We start from the raw sequence: 21,722 nt of genomic DNA on the forward strand, positions 1-21,722 counted from the left end.
TTACAGAGTATGTCGACGAATGAGTGGCTTACATATGTTACGTAAAAATTTTCAAGGTTGAACATTTAATCGCGAGCCACAGTCTGAACAAGTGATGAACAATATTATGTATTTTCCTTAAGCTACATCAAAACTTGAAGACATAGATATTTTAAGCTTGGAGTGTAGCATGAAGAAATCAAGTGCAATCGACAGATTCAGATGCGATTATGTAGAAAATAAATTATGTAATGATATCGCACCAAAAAACATTACTGAAGCAAGAAGTGCGTCTTTCGAGCCATTAGCAAAAAGAAAAAAAATGGTGAGTAAATGACAGTGATTGTGACTTAACACAGCGGCTGAAAATAAGTACCACTGTGTCTTGGAAAGTCATTTCTAGCTCTTCCTTCTAATATGCACACTGTATATGCATCATAGGGCAGTGCTCCCACTACTTGGACAAAGCGTAATGATCTTGGGAGGATTGGTGTGTGGCATGTTCACTCGGTCGGCAGCAAAAGCCGAAAGGGCATGCTGTGCCACACCGGCTTCGTGGTGCGCTGCCATTGTAAGACAGGGGCTTAGGCAAGCAAGGCCTGCATCAACACGGTGGCACCCATCTCTGAGAAAGGCACTACAACTTTGGTGGAGTTCCGGTCGATGACACGGCATTGCTCAGTGATAGTCACCGGGATAGCATAGTGGTTTTGGAATCGTGCTGCTATGCCTGAGAGCGCGGGATCAAAGAACCCTGGATGAGGTGGTGGTATTACAGGGGGTTGGCAGAGTTACCCACATTGGCGTGCACCATATTGTGGTTTTGGCACGTAAAACCCCAGAATTTGATTCTTAATCACAAACAGATGACGCTTTTTGTTTGAGAATGACACTGTATATTTTAGTAAACAGGAATGACAATGATGTGCGAATTTGTTGTGTGGGATTCCTATGTGGTATTTCCAAATGTTACGATTTATTTAATGCTATTTGTGGTTAATTGGCAAACGAAATTATCACAACTTAAACCGCACATTTCAACTCTTCCAAAACTTGTCATCATATACTGTGCTTTCAATTCCTGTATGATGCCAAATATTGGTATGGTACTGGTGTATTCAGAATAATCGCACATTAGAGAATGCATTCCCAAGATGTCTGTCCTGCCTCTTTTCTATTTAGTTAGCAACTGTGTACAGGTTTTTTATTTCTGCACACGTGTAATATGGTGGGAGGACACCATTACAATGAAGTGAGTGTGGGCTAGTTCACGCAGTGCATGCTCACGTGTGCAAAATACTAGCCACATGGCAAGGTTGTGTGCATGACATTGAATTGGCCCTGCTTGTGTCACATGGTCAAACCATGGACTGCACGAAGTCCAACCTGGCCATGGCCTTCTAAAATTTTTGAGAGCTTCACATGCCTGTCATTTAGAAGGAGTATCTGATACTGGTCTCCTCGAAGAGCTGAGTGCACAGGAAGTGGCATAACAAGAATGGCTTCATCCAAACTGATGCAGCCAAATTCCATCTCCCAATGTGATGAGACACCTGGGAGAATCCTGTGTGCATGTGCAGGGATGCATGTTTTTCATGTCTTGATTTTGGCTGGATGCTGCTGTACATGCCGATACGTTTGCCGCTCATGATGCTCTCCAAGGCTTTTCATGTGGCTCCGCATGACAACTGGTGCTTGATCTTCACAGTCTGTTTTACCGTCTCCTATGTCTTACGATGTTGATTAAAAAGAAATTAAGCAAGTGTAAACTTAAATATCTAAAGCTGTGCATTCATTCTTGCTCCATATTTGATGATTCCACAGCCATAGTGAGTTGTGTTTGTGTGCTCAGGCAAGGAACTACATCCGCAGCCTGCCTGTCATGAAGAAGAAGAACTTTGCTGAGGTGTTCCAGGGGGCCAATGAGAAAGGTGAGGGTGCAGATGACCTATAGTATTGGATTGATTGTTTTGCCAATTTAATGACCATTTGAAGCCAATGAAAGCATATGGGAAACAAAGGCACCTTTGGTAGTAAAAGTAGCACTATTAATACTTCATTATGCTTCATTATAGAAAAAGGAAAAGGCATCGTCATAACTGTCCCACTTTCCAGTGGTTGCCTTAACTTTTCTGCAACTGTAGAAAATGGGCATGGTAAAAAGTGATAAAGGGTAGGAACAACTTATAAACAGCCACATTATTGAACTTTACTATTAAAGTTGTATAAAGAAATTGCGAGTGATTACATAATTGGGAAATACCTGGTACTGACCATAATGTAGCACTTGAATCCCACCATGATGCGATGTCCACTTGGTGCAATACAGTACTTGGTGCATGGAGCTACACCTAAATTAATGTAAAAGTATGTGTGACCGAGTCACATGAAACAATAAATACACGAAACCTTGACACCTCTTCCTTTATATATATCGTCATCACCTTATCATAAAACTTGATGTAAAAGATGGACTTCATAATCAGCAGTGCCAACAAATGCTTGCCTTCTTGCAGGCTCCTCAGACTTTATAAAACACTAACTTGTCCAAAGCTGGAATATGCCACCTCAGCTTGTGACCTATTTTGACAGGCTCACTTAATGGTCCCAAGTAGTAACTGGAATCCTGCTGGTGTGTACGGTCACATCTTCCCACCAGACCTTTCACTAGTCTTTCATGAACAGCACGAAGGTCTTTTTTGGCCAGGTTGCACTGCAAGTTACTGAGAGAGGGTCCTTGGAGCAAGTGTGTGCATTGCATCTGCAAAGTGTTATTGACTTGTCAGTGAAATGGCTGAGCCCCTGCCCACCCCTTCTCACTTGGCATGTCTGACCTGTTTTATTCTACAGTCAAAACCCGCAATAACGAAATCTCGTGACTACGAAATTCCTGTCACAACGAAATATTTTCGTATTCCCGGCGAACGGCCATTGGATTCAATGCATTTTGTATTTCTCGACAGCGAAATGTCACTGTACTACAATCCCGCATCAACAAATGTTGCCAAAATGTAACCCCGAATATTACCTACTCGCACAAGACTAGCAGGCTCCAAAATATGCTGGAATGTGATTGCTTTGCACTAAAATTGCATTAAATACCACCACATTATACTTGCATGGGTGCCACCATTTTTGTTTACAAAAACAACCAAGAGCTGGAAGCAGTTGTACTGAAAACACGTCATGGTCGCCATCTTGTTTGTTGATCACCCGTTTAGCACCTCCTCTAAATATAAGGAGGCGTTGGCTTGTTTGAAGTGGCAGCATGTTGCACTGTCATGTGACGATGGTTTTTGCACCTCACCGCACAGTACACCTATTGTAGTGCGTACTGAGCGCCTCGGCGAGAAAAATGCATCAAAAAACAAGGAAATCCACATCGCACTAACGTGGAATTGTTTATGGCGCTTGATATGGCAGTCACAGCATGGAGTGCCACGCAGTAGGCTGTGATTGAGCAATCGTCTGAGAATACGCATTCCTTGCTTCAAGATCGCTGGTTTTGGTGCCATATATATGAGATACGATCACTTTTGTGCTTGGCACTGGACGCGTGCAGTGCCTATAGGCGATAGTGTGCACTGGAGAAATTCTGCTGCATGCGTGGATCGAGTGCTGTTGCTCTGCATTTGGTGCTGAGTTACGCAATATCTCGCAAAAGTCATCGTATCTCCGAAAGCAACTGACCGAAGATACTGCTCCATGGCAATGCTGCCACTGCTGATCGACGCATATGGCGCACTTTGTACATTCAGCAATGTGGTTCTATATCCTTGCAAGCTTACCAAAGTAGGCTAACAGAATTTTGACAGTAAGGTGGCGTTCTGCGACGCATTACCTATCCGTGCTGTCTCATTTCACAAGGAAATTTTCGCGAAAGTTAATTTTTCTGCGTTCTCGGCCGATTTCGTTATTGTGAGGTTCAACTGTATTTCAAAACCAGATCTGTTCCGAGCTGTCAGAAATTTTACTGAAGAATGTGGCCCAATGTCTTTAACTTTGCATTTTTAAGTATTGACAGCTTTCTTTAAATGCTCGGCTTTTATCTTCCACTTTTATCGCCTTCTATGATGAAACTGTTATTCAGAACAACTGTGTTTGTATTCGTTCATGTGTAGCACCATTTTTATGTGACCTGTTTTTAGCTGAATGTGATAAGCACATATAAATGCACAGATTGGCAAAACCAAAGTAGATGTGCGTTGGTGATTATCTGGTTATATTTAAGTTGGGTGTTCTGGAACAGTGTGTGTTGGAGCGCTGTGCAGCAGCTCTTGAATTCATACACAAGATGCCTGTTGACCGCCTCATAAGAGAGGTCCAGGGAACCTAAAGAAAAAGGCACCATGACTTGGACAGATAACCATGCAGTTGGGCCGTATATACACCTCGATATAACTAAATTTCTTGATATAACAAAGTACAATAAAACCTATTTAAACGGTACCTGCTTAAACAGTAGTTTCGTTTTAAAAGTAGTAAAGTCAAATCCCCGACACAGCGGCCATTGAACATAATGTATTTTGTATCCATATAAACCATACCAGCTTATTGCGTACGTGTCAGTTAATACGTAGTGTTTCCACTTTTCGTCGGCAAACACGGCGGGGCGTTGTCTCCATCGGGCGGCCCGGCAGAACAACAAGCCTCAGAGATCGGAACAAGTGCCTCCAAGCACCCTGTGCGTTTGTGCGTGAAGCCACATCTACATTAACATCATTTCATCGCCGTGCCAGAGACACGGGGGTGAATCTCTGCATGACTACCATTGGCTGTTTTTGAGCAGACGCTCTTTTGACGCTAGCGCCAAGGTCCCCTTCAGTTACGGCCCTAACCAATGGGCAACGCAGAAGCAAAATGGCGGCTCACACGATTGTTTACATTGTCATGGCAACAGGAATAGCAGCCTCGCGGCGCCTCCTCTCCCATATGTTTTTCTTTTCTTTTGGTTTTTGTTATGCCGACCTGCTCCGCTCACTTTCACCCTTTCCCTCATACCGCGCACGCGCCGCTTACATTTTTTTGTTTTTACCTGTACGTAGCGCATTTTTTTTTTTTATCGCGCACGTGCTGCGGGGCACCACGCGCCAGCTTGCAAGCAATGCGCGTGTTACGCAGAGCATTGGCATTGCTTGGGAGCTGGTGCGTGGTGCGCCGTGGGCTATGCGTTGGCACGCATGCAGTCTTGCCCATACTTATATTATACCAGCATGTGCCGGGACATAAGAAAAATTCCACTTCCAACACAACAGATGTTTAGTCTCTCTTTATTGACTTCGTTTCCGAAAACAGATTTTTCTTATAACGTGGTGTGATACATGCTAAAAAAATGAGCAAAAGTGAAAGGTGCATGACATATACAAGAGTACTAAGCACAAAAGCTCACAGACGGTGAAATAACAAAAGAAAGCGCTAGAAAACGCGAAGGCCGTTTCATGTACACAGAACACAGACATAAAAACAAGATTTTTATATAACGCCCTCAAATTGAAATGTAGATGAGCTTCTGATATATGCACTAAGATATTGCACAAAATTGGACGACATGTATGACATAGTTATGCCAACTATAAAAAGGGATAACTCACTGGAAATGGCAAAAACAATGACATGAAAAATACCTTAAAAAAATAGAATAAAATGCTAACATGTTTGATTGAGAGCCATACTAAAAGAAAGCCTACTGATAAAACTGCACGAAAGTATACGAAATGCGTGACATGTTCATTACTGCTGAACAAATTGAAAAAAAAAAAACATGGCAGAAAAAATAACATTGTACTAAAAACTGAAACACACATTATCATATTATTCTGCACTTGGCCACAACTTGAGTAACGGTGGCAAGGGGAACAGAAGGTAGTCTGCTTTTGCAGCAGCACATAGAAAACATTCGCAGAAAGGCTTATTCCTCAATCAAAGACCAGGTAAAAAAAGCCAACAAGACTTTCCTTTCTACCCGAATGCAATGCTTAGCAATAAAATTACGTCACTTAAGGCACTAAGTCGTACCTACTGGGCTGTCCTTTGTACAATAAACACGAACTGCAAAAATCTGCATTTGGGACACTTGCAATGCTCATGCTTTCCAGAAGAAAAAAAAGCGTATCATGCCTACACATGAAGGTTGTTCGCGCGGTTTTCCCATCGGGGTTTACTGAGATAGTACACAAACACGAACAGTAATTTTTCAGCTGTTAGTACGTTTGTAGTACACAAAAAAAGCACTGAGGTCGTTATGGAAAGCTGGGCAAGTTACTGAAGTTCCAGAATGAGACTTGGCACAGAAAAACACAAGTCATAGACCAAGTGACGAAGAGGAGGAACATCTATTTGTCAGCTTTCTCTACCGGGAAGAGGCAAGTGTAGCACAATCAACGCGCAACGACGTCTGGAGCGTCATGGAGCACACACATGGACAGGGCTGTGTTTGTGTACATGCGCCTTCTGATGTCCTTGGGTCTGAGCGCTCACCTGTTGTCTTCAGGCACCCAGACTAACTTTGCAGGGCTTGTTTTTGAGGTATTTGTGCACCACTGCACGATGCACGAGCAGTATGAGTCGTGAAATGGGTGAAACATTGCGGAGCACAAGCACACAGCTACCGAGGACCACGAAACTGACGAAACTAACCACGCCAGCCAACGCACAGCAGCGCACGTTTCGCGATAAGAGCAGATAACGAAAATGGAACGTCATGCAGCGGGCTGAGCTGGCACCGGGCCGGCGGGGCCTCACGGCGTGCGCGCGGAGACAGCCAAAGGTGAGGGAGTTGAGAGGGAGTAACGAGGCAGGGCGATTGAAGAGGAGTTGGGAGGGAAGGGCTCGGCCACCTGGATCGGCACGTTCGCGCGCAACGATCTACGAGGCCATGCAAGGGAAACAGATTTTCGGGTTTGCCCAATACAAAGATGGCGCCAATTACCTCTGCCACCGAAACCGGGGCGTTTCCCCCCACTTCCAGAGAGCTTTGCGGCGTCATGCCGAAGCTCAGATAAAAAAGACGCCGGGTGCTCAGCATAGAAGGAAAATTAGACATCGTTTGTGCTGTCGAATGTGACACAAAGTTGGCGCTGGTACGCGACAGGGATCTGCTGTTGACTACGGTCTGTGGCATTTGGAATGCAAAGAAGTTGCTCGGCAGTGCTGCTGCGACCGCGAAGAGATGTCGGCTACGAGGTTCAACTTTTCACCATCGTTGCCTCTGTTGTTGCCGAAGTGTGGACTAGCGACAGTGATGAGAATGACAGGGAAAACGACAGCACGGGCGATTCAGGCCTGATAGTGGCAGAAGCTGTACGTTACGTCAGCCTCATGAATGCAATTGTTGCGACGAGAACAGCACCCCGCAATGAAAAAGGCGCCCTGCGAATTCTGCAACGCTACCGCGCGCTTGCATGGAGAATACGTAACACCAATGATTAATCTGCCATGCGAGTGTTTTCCGAGAAGAGGGGGCTGGCTGAAAAGCTGGCATGCAGCTTCAATAAGTTTGAGGCCTCTGTTGTTGCTGCTAGGCTACTGCAGCATCAAACAAAAATAACACTTTTGTCGTGCGAAGTGAATAAATACTGCATGCTTTTTTACCCTTTTGTTGCACTCTCTCTGAGTTCTGTGTTCTGTTTTGGACAGGTAAGTGGGCGATCTCGTGCTATTTCGGTTAAACAGTACTACCGTTTAGTACGTACTTCTTCCGAGCTCCGGCCAACTATAGTTTAACAAGGTTTCACTGTATAAATTTTTACAACTACTGGTCCATAGAACACCATGTATTTTGAACCCCAGTATAACGAAGTGTGTTTGTACGTCATTTCACTATAATGAAATTTCACTGCCACCACAAAGGAATACAGAGACAATAAATGGAAACTTATGTAGATGCAGATAGTCAAATGGCTGAATTACGAGTGGCTGCTTGCTAAGGCACCTCTCAAATTGCATGACCAAGAGTGACCCATGAAGTGGAGCAGCCGCATGTTCTGTATAAAGTCTAAGTGCAATAAGATCCTATCTTGCCCTGTTTGCTTTGAGTGCGAGTGAAAGTGCGCGGTTGAGCCGAGAAGGATGGTGGTGGCCAGACGAGGGCAGCCACGGGCATGCAAAGGCTAGGCAAGCTGAGATGGCATGGCGTTCACTTCTGCTGGAGGTTGAGCAATGGTGTTCTGAAACACATTGAAGCGAAAGGCAGATGAAAACTTCACTCCCTGCTGCCAGCGCTTTTCATGATAGCGTAGTCCCATTGCGAGCGACACTATCAGCTGTGAGGGCAGAATGGATGCGAAAGCATGACTGACTTCACTTCATACCACCGATGTGAAGTTGTTGACCTGGCATGAAACTGTATCTTTCATTGCCGACTGTCAAATTCAACAAAATGATTTTTTTTCGCATTGAAGATTGCTTTTTGTGACTGCCCGATAATACGAAAAATTTTATGGCCCCTCCTGTGTAAGAAAAATCTACCGGCGACTGTACGTATTTGCATAAGAGATCGAATTTTAATGTAACGAATTTCAATATAACAAGGCAAATGTCTGATTGTACCAACTTGGTTTTATTGACATTTAACTGTATTTATCATGCAAAGTAGCACAACTACTGAGGGGAAAATAGGAGGGCAAGAGACCCGCTGTGGTTGCTATGGTGTTGGGCTGCTCAGCACGAGGTCGCAGCATCGAATGCCGGCCACGGCGGCCGCATTTCAATGGGGGCGAAATGTGAAAACACTCGTGTACTTAGATTTAGGTGCACGTTAAAGAATCCCAGGTGGTCCAAATTCTAGAGCCCCTCACTACGGTACGCCTCATAATCAGATCGTGGTATTGGCATGTAAGACCCCTAATTTAATTTTAATTTTTAGGCAGGCAAGAGGACGGAGCGCTACACTCTCATCTGAAGCTTTCATTAGAAAAGCCGGTAACAAGCCCCATTACAAGAACGCTATTTTTTACTAGTACAGACTCTATATAAATAGCCTCAATTCAACAAAATTCAGGATTTAACCAACTATGGCTACTTCTCGATCTTTGTTCCACTTTGCCACTTTTTTCCATGGGTCTAGTGTTGGCAGTCACATAATCTCAAATTTCCCAGGCACGGTGCAAAGTGTTCGCTTGCATTGTGACAGCGAGTGTTCTTGGTCATCGAGTCATGTTTGCCCGAGTGCATGTGACACCAAAAAAACTACGAACCTTGATTCGTGAAGTCTCTTTGCTATCTCCATCAATGCTGCGCCTTTTTGGCAAAACTACAACATTTTTTTTTCTCGGGATGAATATTTGTGCCTCTTTGCACATTGGTTTATAATTTGAGGGTGCTATCTCACGATGGGCTGCGAGCACTACACAAGCATGGTCAGCCATGGCGCCCATGATTTACAGTGCCACGTGATGCAACATGCTAATCTCAAGCGCTGGGAGTCATGTGATCTGCATTGCGTGTGCTTGCACTCATGAGCCCGCTATTAAGGCCCCACCTTCATGTAATTTGTTTATAAGTGATTACTCACAGTCTAGTAGTCTAACAGTCTAGAGTCTAGCAGTGCTATCGGAGGAATTATAGGGCAGTAAATGGGATATAATAGGGCTCAGTGAAGTTAGGAGGACGAAAGAAGCATATAGAGTACTAAAAAGCGGGCACGTCTCGTGCTACCAGGGCTTAGCAGAGAGACGAGAACTAGGAGACGGATTCTTGATTAATAAGGATATTGCTGGTAACATACAGGAATTCTATAGCATTAACGAGAGGGTGGCAGGTCTTGTTGTGAAACTTAATAACAGGTACAAATTGAAGGTCGCACAGGTCTACGCCCCTACATCCAGTCATGATGACCAAGAAGTCGAAAGCTTCTATGAAGACGTGAAATTGGCGATGGGTAAAGTCAAAACAAAATACACTATACTGATGGGCGACTTCAATGCCAGGGTAGGCAAGAAGCAGGCTCGAGACAAGTCAGTGGGGGAATTTGGCATAGGCTCTAGGAATAGCAGGGCAGGGTTATTAGTAGAATTTGCAGAAAAGAATAATATGCGGATAATGAACACCTTCTTCCGCAAGCGGGATAGCCGAAAGTGGACGTGGAGGAGCACGAATGGCGAGACTACAAATGAAATAGACCTAATACTGTGCTCTAACCCTGGCATCATACAAGATGTGGACGTGCTCGGCAAGGTGCGCTGCAGTGACCATAAGATGGTAAGAACTCGAATTAGCCTAGACTTGAGGAGGGAACGAAAGAAACTGGTACATAAGAAGCTGATCAATGAGTTAGCCGTAAGAGGGAAAATAGAGGAATTCTGGATCAACGTACAGAACAGGTATTCAGCCCTAACTCAGGAAGAGGACCTTAGTGTTGAAGATATTGTCACGTGGCAGTGACGGTGAAGAAAGGAACAATATGGTAGAATACAAAACTAGCTTTTATTGGACGAACCTGTGCTCACAAAAACAGGCTACACTTATAGCACAACGATAGCGGCGAACACGGTCGGCGATCGTCGAAAATCTGATCAGCGGGTCAAGCGCGTCGGCTTTTATAGAGCAGTCGTCGAATGTTCCAGACTAATCGTTCGGACCCGCGTGCCTTCCACAAAGTTCTACACCATTCGCGTCAGGTGATGAAATCAGATAACATAAGGTTCAGCGACAACAGACAGCGGATAGAAGCATCGATAACTTTCTAGAAACTTCGGATACATGCAGGCGCGTCCCACGCTGTGAGATTACATTTGTTAGGTGGCAAAACGTGGTTGCCTGATAAAAATAAGTACACCTGCCAATACTCCCCTCTTAAAAAGCATTGTCCCGATGCTACAAATATAAGAGAGCCAAACACAAAAGGACACTTATTAAACATAAGTAACAAAACAACAAAAAGAAACAAAGTCCATAGGTCAGTTAACCGAAGCCCCAAAGTTCATTAACGCTGGTAGTACGGCTTGAGTCGCACAACGTGGACTATTTCAGGTCATGAGCGGCGCCGCTGTGATAGCGAAATGCCGTCTGGCACGACCTCATAGTCCAGTGCGCCAATACGTAGGATGATCTCGTATGGTCCGAAATAGCTACGCAAAAGCATCTCGCTCAGTCCTCGTCGGCGTATAGGTGTCCAAACCCAAACACGGTCACCGGGCTGGTACTCGATGAAGCGTAGTCGGAGGTTGTCGTGTCGGCTGTCGGTCCTCTGCTGGTTCTTGATTCGCAGGTGGGCAAGCTGTCGAGCTTCTTCGGCGCGCTGGAGATAGGTAGCGACATCAAGATTTTCCTCGTCAGTGACGTGCGGCAGCATGGTGCCAGCGTCGTCATCGGGTTCCTGCCGTACACCAGCTTAAATGGCGTGATCTGTGTTGTTTCTTGCACCGCCGTGTTGTAAGCGAATGTTACGTACGGCAGGACTGCATCCCACGCCTTGTGCTCGACGTCGACGTACATTGCTAGCATGTCGGCGAGGGTCTTGTTCAGGCGCTCTGTCAGACTATTCGTCTGCGGATGGTAGGCAGTTGTCCTCCTGTGACTTGTCTGGCTGTATTGCAGAATGGCTTGCGTGAGCTCTGCTGTAAAAGCCGTTCCTCTGTCGGTGATGAGGACTTCTGCAGCACCATGTCGTAGCAGGATGTTCTCGACGAAAAATTTCGCCACTTCGGCTGTGCTGCCTTTCGGTAAAGCTTTAATTTCAGCGAAGCGGGTGAGATAGTCCATCGCCACGACAATCCACTTATTTCCGGATGTTGAAGTCGGAAACAGTCCTAACAAGTCCATTCCGATCTGCTGAAAAGGTCGGTAAAGAGGCTTGATCAGCTGTAGTAATCCCGCTGGCCTTGTCGGTGGTGTCTTGCGTCGCTGACAGTCTCGGCATGTCTTGACGTAATGGGCGACATTGGCAGTTAGGTGCGGCCAGTAATACCTTTCTTGTATCCTCGATAGCGTCCGGGAGAAACCGAGGTGCCCAGCGGTCGGATCGTCATGTAGGGCGTGCAGTACTTCTGGACGCAGCACCGACTGAACAACAAGAAGGTAGTTGGCGCGGACTGGTGAGAAATTCTTTTTCACGAGTAGGTTGTTTTGAAGCGTGAACGAAGATAATCCACGCTTCAATGCCCTAGGGTCAACGTCGGTGTGCCCTTCCAAATAATCGACTAGGCCTTTTAGCTCCGGCTCCCCTTGTTGTTGTTCGGCGAAGTCTTCCGCGCTTATGCCAAGGAAGGCTTTGTCATCCTCGTCATCTTGCGGTGGCGGGTCAGTGGGGGCGCGTGATAGGCAATCGGCATCTGAGTGTTTTCGTCCGGACTTGTATGCTACAGTGATGTCGTATTCTTGTAGTCTGAGGCTCCACCGTGCCAGCCGTCCTGAAGGGTTCTTTAAGTTCGCTAGCCAACACAAAGCGTGATGGTCGCTGACGACTTTGAATGGCCTGCCATATAGGTACGGGCGAAATTTCGCTGTAGCCCAAATGATGGCGAGGCATTCCTTTTCGGTTGTAGAATAATTGCCTTCCGCTTTTGAGAACGACCGGCTAGCGTAAGCTATCACGTGTTCATGTCCATCTTTTCTCTGGACTAGCACGGCACCGAGGCCTAGGCTACTGGCGTCAGTGTGTATTTCAGTATCGGCGTGCTCGTCGAAGTGTGCAAGTACGGGCGGCGACTGCATGCGTCGTTTGAATTCTTGAAATGCGTCGGCCTGCGGCGTTTCCCACTTGAACTCGACGTCACGTTTAGTTAGCTTTGTCAGCGGCTCAGCGATGCGTGAAAAGTCCTTGACAAATCGCCTGTAGTAGGCACACATGCCAAGAAATCTACGCACTGTCTTCTTGTCGATGAGCAGCGGGAACTTTGCAATGGCAGCTTTCTTGTGCGGGTCAGGGCGGACTCCAAACTTGCTGATGACGTGGCCTAGGAACAGAAGCTCATCGTAAGCGAAGCGGTACTTTTCTGGCTTCAGAGCAAGCCCTGATGATTTGATAGCCTCTAGTACTGTTGCAAGCCGCCTAAGGTGATCGTTGAAATTTCCGGCGAAGACAACGACGTCATCCAAGTAAACGAGACAGGTCTGCCACTTCAATCTTGCTAAAACCGTGTCCATCACGCGCTGGAACATTGCAGGCTCTGAGCACAGTCTGAATGGCATAACCTTGAACTCGTAGAGGCCATCTGGGGTGATGAAGGCCATCTTTTCGCGATCTCTTTCGTCGACTTCTATTTGCAAATAGCCAGACTTTAGGTCCATCAACGAGAAGTATTTAGTGTTGCAGAGCCCATCCAATGTGTCGTCTATACGTGGGAGGGGGTATACGTCCTTCTTCGTGATCTTGTTCAGACGATGATAATTGACGCAGAAACGTAGGGTTCCGGCCTTTTTCTTCACCAGGACAACAGGGGATGCCCACGGGCTTTTCTACAGCTGGATGATGTCGTCGCGCAGCATTTCGTTGACTTGTTCTCTTATAGCTTCACGTTCTCGCGGCGAAACTCGGTAAGGGCTCCGGCGGAGTGGTCGAACGCACTCCTCGGTGATTATGCAATGCTTGGCGACTGGTGTTTGTCGAATCCTCGATGACGTCGAAAAGCAGCCTTTGTATTATCGGAGCAGACTTCTCAGCTGCTGTCGCTTAATCATGGGGAGACTTGGTATAATGTCGTAGTCTGGTTCGGGAACCATGGTCGTCGGGGTAGATGCGGCGGAATCCGAGAGGACAAACGCCTACTGGTTTCCACAATTTCCTCGATGTACGTGATTGTCGTGCCTTTGTTGGTGTGCTTAAACTCCCAACTGAAGTTTGTCAGCAACAGTTCAGTTTTCCCTCCATGTAGTCGAGCGATCTCTCTTGTGACGCAAATTTCACGGTCTAGCAGTAGACGTTGGTCACCTTTGATGACGCCTTCTACGTCAGTGGGTGGTTCGGTGCCGACCGAAATAACAATGCTGGAGCGAGGCGGGATGCTCCCTTGATCTTCGAGCACACTCAAGGCGTGGTGACTACGAGGGCTCTCCGGTGGCATCGCTTTATCTTCCGACAGCGTTATTGAGTTCAACTTCAGGTCGATGATTGCGCCGTGTTGGTCCAGGAAGTCCATACCGAGAATGACATCTCGTGAACACTTTTGGAGAATAACGAAGGTGGCAGGGTAAGTCCGGTCATAAATGGTTATTCTTGCCGTGCAGATTCCAGTCGGCGTGATGAGGTGTCCTCCAGCGGTCCGAATTTGAGGGCCATCCAATACAGTTTTAACTTTCTTCAACTGCGCGGCGATGGGTTCACTCATGATGGAGTAATGGGCTCCTGTGTCCACTAAAGCGGTGACTGCGTGGCCATCGAGAAGCATGTCGAGGTCGGTGGTTCTTTGTCTGGCATTGCAATTAGGTCTTGGCGTCGGATCATGGCTGCTTCGTGTTGAACTGAAGCTGGAATGTCACGTCGTCAAGTCGTCTTTCGTCGGTGTAGTCTTGGCTTCCCGACTTCGTCGAGATGGCGGCATGTCGTTATTATGTTGTTGAGATGGTCTCTTTGTCGTCTTCGTCGGCGGCGGAGGATCTTCGTCAGTTCGACAAACAGCAACCGCACCTCCATCAGTTGCTGCTTTTAGTTTTCCGGATATGGGCTCGCTGACCGGCCCCGGGCTGCGCCAGTGTATGGTCGGTGCTGCGGCGACAGGTAGCGGCTTGGTGAAGGTGAATGGGACGGTCATCGAGGGCTCTACTGAGTAGTGGCGAAGTAGTCGGCGATGTCACGAGGGTGTTCACCTTCCCGAGGGCGCGGTGCATCGACGGCGAACCGTCGCAATCCCAGGTCGCGGTATGGGCATCGGCGGTACACATGGCCGGCTTCGCCACAGTGGTAGCAGAGCGGGTGGTGGTCGGGGGCTCGCCAAATGTCCGTCTTCCTCGCGTAGCTGCGCTGGGCGACGGGTGGGTGTGCTGGCGGCGGCGGTGGTGGACGACGGAATTGCGGCGTTACAGGGCCCTGGCGTTGTCACGGAGGGGGACCTTGATGGCAGGTGACGGCGGCGTGGGTCATCGCTTCCGGCTGAGGTTGCGGTGATCGTGGTTGCACCTCAGGGACTCCAAGCGATCGCTGAACCTCTTCTTTGACGATTTCAGCGATTGGATCCACTTGGGACTGCGTCCTTGGTTAGAACTTCTGCGGCTCCTCCCATACGACCTTACCGTACGAGTGATTGAACCCTGGCATAGTTTGTAGAGTTCGTGCGCCGATCGAATTGCCGGTTTCGGATCTCGAGTGCCTTCTTAATGTTCGTCGCCTCACAAAGAAACTCTTCGACAGTCTTCGGTGGGCTACTTACCATTCCGGCGAAAAGTTCCTCCTTTACACCACGCATCAGTAGGCGGACTGTCTTCTCCTCGGCCATATCCGGGTCGGTGTGGCGAAACAAACGGCTCATTTCTTCCGTAAAGATGGTAACGTTCTCGTTCTCGTTTGGTAGCTGCACTCGGGCGTCCAGCATAGCTTCGGCCCTTTCCTTGCGCACGACGCGTGTAAAGATGCGCAGGAAGCCGCTACGGAACAGGTCCCACGTTGTCAAGGTCGACTCCCTGTTTTCAAACGACGTTCTGGCGGCGTCTTCTAAGGCGAAGTAGACATGCCGCAGCTTGTCGTTGGAGTCCCAGATGTTGAATGTCGCGATTCGTTCGTAGGTCTCCAGCCATGATTCCGGGTCTTCAATCGCTGCTCCATGGAAGGTTGGTGGGTCCCGAGGTTGTTGTAGGATCACGGGGGACGCTGGGGCAGTCATTGGGGTTGTCTTGACCGCGATTTTCTTTGTCGTCTCTGGTAGAAGTCCGTGTTCTGGGGGCAGTGCTTGCAGCCTGCGGCTAGCACGCTAGTCTTGGGCGATGTTGGTTTTATCCTCGGGCTTCGGGCTTGGATAGGGGCTTTGCGGGGGCGTTCGGTGCATGAACGCACAAGCACCTCCACCAGATGTCATGTGGTAGTGACGGTGAAGAAAGCAACAATTCGGTGGAATACAAAACTAGCTTTTATTGGGCGAACCTGTGCCCACAAAAACAGACTACACTTACAGCACAACGATAGCGGCGAACACGGTCAGCGATCATCGGAAATCTGATCAGCGGGTCAAGTGCGTCGGCTTTTATAGTGCAGTCGTCAAATGTTCCAGACTAATCATTCGGACCCGCGTGCCTTCCACAAAGTTCTGCACCATTCACGTCAGGTGATGAAATCAGATAACATAAGGTTCAGCGACAACAGACAGTGGATAGGAGCATCGATAACTTTCCAGAAACTTCGGATACACGCAGGCGCGTCCCACGCTGTGCGATTACATTTGTTAGGCGGCGAAACATGGTTGCCCGATATAAAGATGAGTACACGTGTCAATATGAACGACAATCTTAAAGGGCATCATAAAGAAGTGTGCAATAGAAGTCGGTGGTAACTGGTGGTTAGACAGGATGCCAGTAAGCTATCGCAGGAGATGAAAGATCAGATCAGAAATGCCAATGTATGAAAGCCTCTAACCCTACAGCTAGAATAGAACTGGCAGAACTTTCTAAGTTAATCAACAAGCATTAGACAGCTGACATAAGGAAGTATAATATGGATAGAATTGAACATGCTCTCAGGAACAGAGGAAGCCTAAAAGCAGGGAATGAGAACCTAGGAAAAGGCAAGAACCAGATGTATGCGTTAAAAAGCATAACAAGTATGGGAAGGCGCAACTGTCACAGGGCACAGTCATCATCATCAGCCTGGTTCGCCCACTGCAGGGCAAAGGCCTCTCCCATAGTTTTCCAACAACCCCGGTCAGGTACTAATTGTGGCCATGTCGTCCCTGCAAACTTCTTAAACTCATCCGCCCACCTAACTTTTTGCCACCCCCTGCTACGCTTCCCTTCCCTTGGAATCCAGTCCACAACCCTTAATGACCATCGGTTATCTTCTGTCCTCATTACATATCCTGCCCATGCCCATTTCTTTTTCTTGATTTCAACTAAGATGTCATTAACTCGCGTTTGTTCCCTCACCCAATCTGCTCTTATCCCTTAACGTTACACCCATCATATTGCTTCGGAAAGCACGTTTACAATATAGACCCGCCACTTTCGGTTGTGTTGTAGCACGGCCTGCTGCGTATATCGGGCGCCGAAGATTTTTTCAGGGGTGGCATGCTGCGTAAAGGCAAGAAATTATGCAGTGCCGAATACGTGTACGCCGTTCAAGAATTAGGCGGTGAAGCTTTAGCACGGTGTCAATCGCAAGTGAAACGAGTCGCGTACGAAGTGGAACTACAGGTAAGGTTTGCACGCTAGCTGCTAGATTCAGGTGCACAAACGCAAGGAAATGCGTGCTATAAATGAATCTACAGCAGTGATAAGCAGACATCATGTGTACGGAACTGCTCGAGCACACGACGGTACGCGCCGCGATGTACGAACTGCTCGAGCGCACGATCGTACGCGCTGCGACGGCAGCGTTCTTTCGACATGCCGCCAAACGGCGGGCCTCTTGCAATCTTTGTTGACTGCATGCCGCTAAACTGATGCAGTGGATATGAGCTCGCACGTGCGTGCGAATCGCGCTGTAGCGCGAGCTTGTGCGCTGCTTGCTTGATGTAGCTTTTAATGACAGCGCTCGAACATCGATGTGCTGCAATCAATACTGCTTTGCTGCGCTGCCTCAACGTGCTGGCTTGAGATCAAGGATGAGCGCATTTAACTCTCTTAACCCGTGCTGCTCGTAGTGGAGTAGTAAATTGTCATCGAATGAGCCCGACCATTTATGCTCATTTGCACACACTTCACCACTTCGCATTGGTCGAATTGTTAATTGTCGCTGTGGCCGGGTCTCGAATCGTGAATTACCAGCCATGCCTGCTGCTATGTCGGTCTGCTGTCGGGACTGTAAGTGCAAAAGACCGAAATTTCGAACGCAGATAATCAAGTAAGCTTCAAGACAGGCGAAGCAGTGAGCATGGCACGAAGTTTCGCTTACTCAGCGCGACGAACTGCAGCTATGCAGCGCGCCCGACGCTCCACCTCGTGAGGCCTTGAAGGAAAATGGTAGAATCTGATGTTGGGATTCAGGCCTTCTTGTTCATGGCAGCCCACGACGCAGAAGTAATGACGGTGACGCCTTTTCGAGGCTGGGCTAGGTCTCTCCGGATCGGCATCACCAATTCCTTGTGCTCCCAGCATTACGTCCCACGGCACACGGAGCGTCCGTTTTCGTTAAACTATAGGCTGCGGCGAGCTCGCAGCGTAGTCGGTGTGGTCTGTGAAAAGTGACGAGCCTTGTCGCACTCGCAGCAGAGCATAAAAAAAGTGTGAATTGACGCAAAACTCGGCCGAGAAACGTGCTTTGACACAGCCAGGGCTCAATATGACCCAAGCTGGTACGACCCAGATGTTGTATCCTGCACCGCCACCAGGCACCGCTACTATACCTCAAACTCCAGCGCAGGACGCCCATAAGCTAGCACTTCATTCTATGACGCAAACTTCGACGCTCGTAGCAATGGACCCTGACACCGACAGATTGGCTCGCGATGGTGGGCTGAACTTCAGCGATTTGAGCACTGACGAGCGCGACCTGCTGCTGAGGGCTCGCGCTGCCGGCGTCATTGCGTACTACGACTGCGGCCTCGACACTGGCTCTGCGGAGCGGGAAAGCAACAAGGGCTTCCCACGACATCACATGGACGTGGCATTCTCACTGCTTGTTCCAAATGAAAGTTTCGCGAGCCAGCAGAACCCTCACAGCATGACGCGATAACCAAACTACTGAAACTCCAAAGCGTGCGCGGTGCAGAGTCGAGCGAAAACGAAACCTTTCGAACACCCATATTACTGAAGGGTAACGTCAAAATGTTATTTTTTCTTAAAATCGAATAGACGTAGACAAGTAGCATTTTTTCCGTCTTATAATCGAATGACATGATATTTTTAATACGAGTAGTTGAGTATTAGTAACACAAATTATGAGGAGTGCTTTCGTCATCGGGCTAGTACCGGAATGTCGCGGGGGGGTCTCAAATCGTGTCATGCATTTACCTCAATTACTCGGTTACTAAAGCTCTGTTAGCGATTATATTGACGCCTTAGACGTTCTAGAACATTGCTCTACCACTTTAACTTGAGTTTTTGGTAACCTTTAGTGTCCCTTTAAGTGCAGGAGTGCACTTCACGCTTGTAACATTACTGGCTAGCTGCTGCAGTGGCTGCATGAAGACTTCTCCCATGCATTGTTTGAGACACTGGGACTAGTACAGGTGACATCCTGAACACAGAGATGACAAGAGAACCAAGGAAGTCAGTCGCCTCCGCAAGACAACATTATTGTTCTGTTTTGGAAGCAGAGAAGCAACAGCTTGTAGTAACAATGTGTCTGAACAAGCGCCACCTCGAGGCAGAAAGTTTGAAAAAAGCAAAACAATAAACATGAGGATGTTGGAGGCAGCAGTGACCGTGTGTGTTAACATCTTCTGCAGGCACCTGTGCAAAGACAGCAGAGAGTAAATGTGACTTTGCTTGCATTGAGAAATCAAACAGCATAAGTAAGGCTGTCAGAGACAAAGCCCAAGAGATTCCGAGCATCAGCTAAGAACTTGAAAACCAAGAGGTAGCGTGGGCCTGTTGCACCCATGTTTTCTGTGGCATTACTATAGACGGCATGGTCCATAAAAATATTGTTAAGGAGATGTTGTGAGTATAGAAAGACTATATTTACAATATATATATACAGGATGAGTCAGAGTAGTTAAGAAGGCTGACTACTAACAACATGCAGCAGCCAGTGTCTCCGACCTTCTTTCTCTCTCTTCGTTCATCCTTCCGTAACAGAACTGCCGGGTGGCCAAGCACGGTCTCGGCGCATGGTAGGCGAGCTGCTAAATGTGCACGACATCAACAGCCATCTGACTTGAGGATGCATCAAAGTGTAGTGGTGAAATCTCGTAATTTACATAATTAACTTGGCATAGGATATCATAAGGCCCTGTGTAGCGAGAGAGAAGCTTCTGGAAGAGGCCAACCCAATGACATGGTAACCAGAGGAGCACCCAAGCAGCTGGCGCAAACTTAACATTGCGATGGCAGTAGTCGTAACGCTCTTTTTGTATATGCTGCGAGGCTAATAAATGAGATCGGGCGACTAACATGCCATGTGAGCGCAATCGATGACTTCACGAGCGTGCTCAATTGCAACATGTGGCACAGAAGGGAGGGTGCTGTCACTCAAACGGCAATGTGGGATCGCGACCATACAAGAGATAAAAGGGTGAATATCCTGCGGTGCCATGTCGGGACTAGTTATACACGAACGCCACGTAAGCCAGCATGGCGTCCCAGTCGCGGTGACCATTGGAGACATACATCGACAGCATCTCTGTGATTGTTCGGTTGAGACGTTCCATAAGATCATTTGTTTGTCAGTGGTAGGCGGTGGACAGCACAAGCTGTCCACCGCACAAGAGCGGAGGAGGTCATCGACAACTCGAGATAAGAATGAGCGGCCGTGGTCTGTAAGTAAGTCGAGGTGCGCCGTGGTGGAGAATGACATCATGGAGGAGAAAATCGGCGACGTCTGTTGTGCAACTAGTCAGCAACACCTTTGTTATCATGTAGCATGTCAGGTAATCAGTAGCGACGGTGATCCACTTATTCCCTCTAGTTGTCGTTGGAAAGGGCCAAGCAGGTCAAGGCCTACGTGAAAGAACGGTTTAGAAAGCACTTCAGTTGTATAGAGTCGTCCGACAGGTGGCAGGAGAGATTTATTTCGGTGCTGACACAATTAACAAGTGGCGACTAACGACGCTCAGAGTGGTAGAGACCTGGCCAGAAGAACCGGCGTCGTACGCGATCGTATGTACGCAAAACTCCAAGGTGTCCCGCCGTCAGTTCATCGTGAAGTTGTTCAAGAACGAGGGATAGCAGATGACAAGGAAGAACAAGGAGCAACTTGGGGCCATCAGGGTTGATATTGTGGCGGTAGAGGATGCCGTCCTGCAGCATGAACATGCAGCACGTGCCGTTGGTGCTGCTAGATTCCATTCCGGTGATGATGGACTGTAAGGATGCATCACATTGTTGTTCAGTGCGCGTGTCGGTCATGTCAGTCAAAGCCATCACACATGTGACCGGATCATGCACAACAGGATCGGGAGAATCCACGGAGTGCTGCAAGAGGCAGTCGGCGTCCTTATGGGGGCGTCCAGTCTTGTAATGGACACTAAACGAAAATTTTTGGAGCTGCAAAGCCCAGCGACCAAGCCATCCAGTTGGTTCCCGAAGGGAAGACAACCAGCAGAGTGTGTGACAACCGAAAATGTGCGGCCGTGCAAATATGGCCGGAACTTGGCGACAGCCCAAACTAAAGCCAAGTACTCCTGCTCGGCGATGGAGTAATTTCTCTCAGCAGGTGACAGCAGGCGGCTGGCGTAATTAATCACGCACTTGGTACCATTCTGTTGTTGGGCGAGAACAGTGCCGATGCCATGGCCGCTTGCGTCAGTGTGGGCTTCGGTCAGTGCAGATGGATCAAAGTGGGCAAGTATGGGAGGGGTGGTCAGAAACCCGATGAGAGCGGCAAATGCGTGAGCCTACTCCGGGCCCCATGAGGATGGCGTGTTCTTCTTTAGAAGATCTGTCAAAGGCTGAGCAACGTCAGCAAAGTTTTTGATGAAATGGTGAAAGTAAAAACACAAGCCAATAAAGCAGTGCACATCAGAAGCAGAATATGGTACTGGAAAACTGAGTACGGCACAAAC

General features: G+C 47.9%; 1 protein-coding gene across 13 annotated transcripts in view; it reads left to right on the forward strand.

Annotated features, from left to right (window-relative positions):
• The window catches only part of p38b (p38b MAP kinase), a 434,540-nt gene that overhangs the window by 349,135 nt on the left and 63,683 nt on the right, over positions 1 to 21,722 (forward strand). For all 13 annotated transcript variants that reach the window (XM_065454289.1, XM_065454297.1, XM_065454290.1 and 10 more), the window contains one exon: positions 1,832 to 1,910. In XM_065454289.1, the coding sequence (XP_065310361.1) occupies positions 1,832 to 1,910 (79 nt within the window). The remainder of the gene's footprint in view (positions 1 to 1,831; positions 1,911 to 21,722) is intronic.

The sequence above is a fragment of the Dermacentor albipictus genome, chromosome 6, assembly GCF_038994185.2.
Source record: "Dermacentor albipictus isolate Rhodes 1998 colony chromosome 6, USDA_Dalb.pri_finalv2, whole genome shotgun sequence".
Classification (NCBI taxonomy): domain Eukaryota; kingdom Metazoa; phylum Arthropoda; class Arachnida; order Ixodida; family Ixodidae; genus Dermacentor; species Dermacentor albipictus.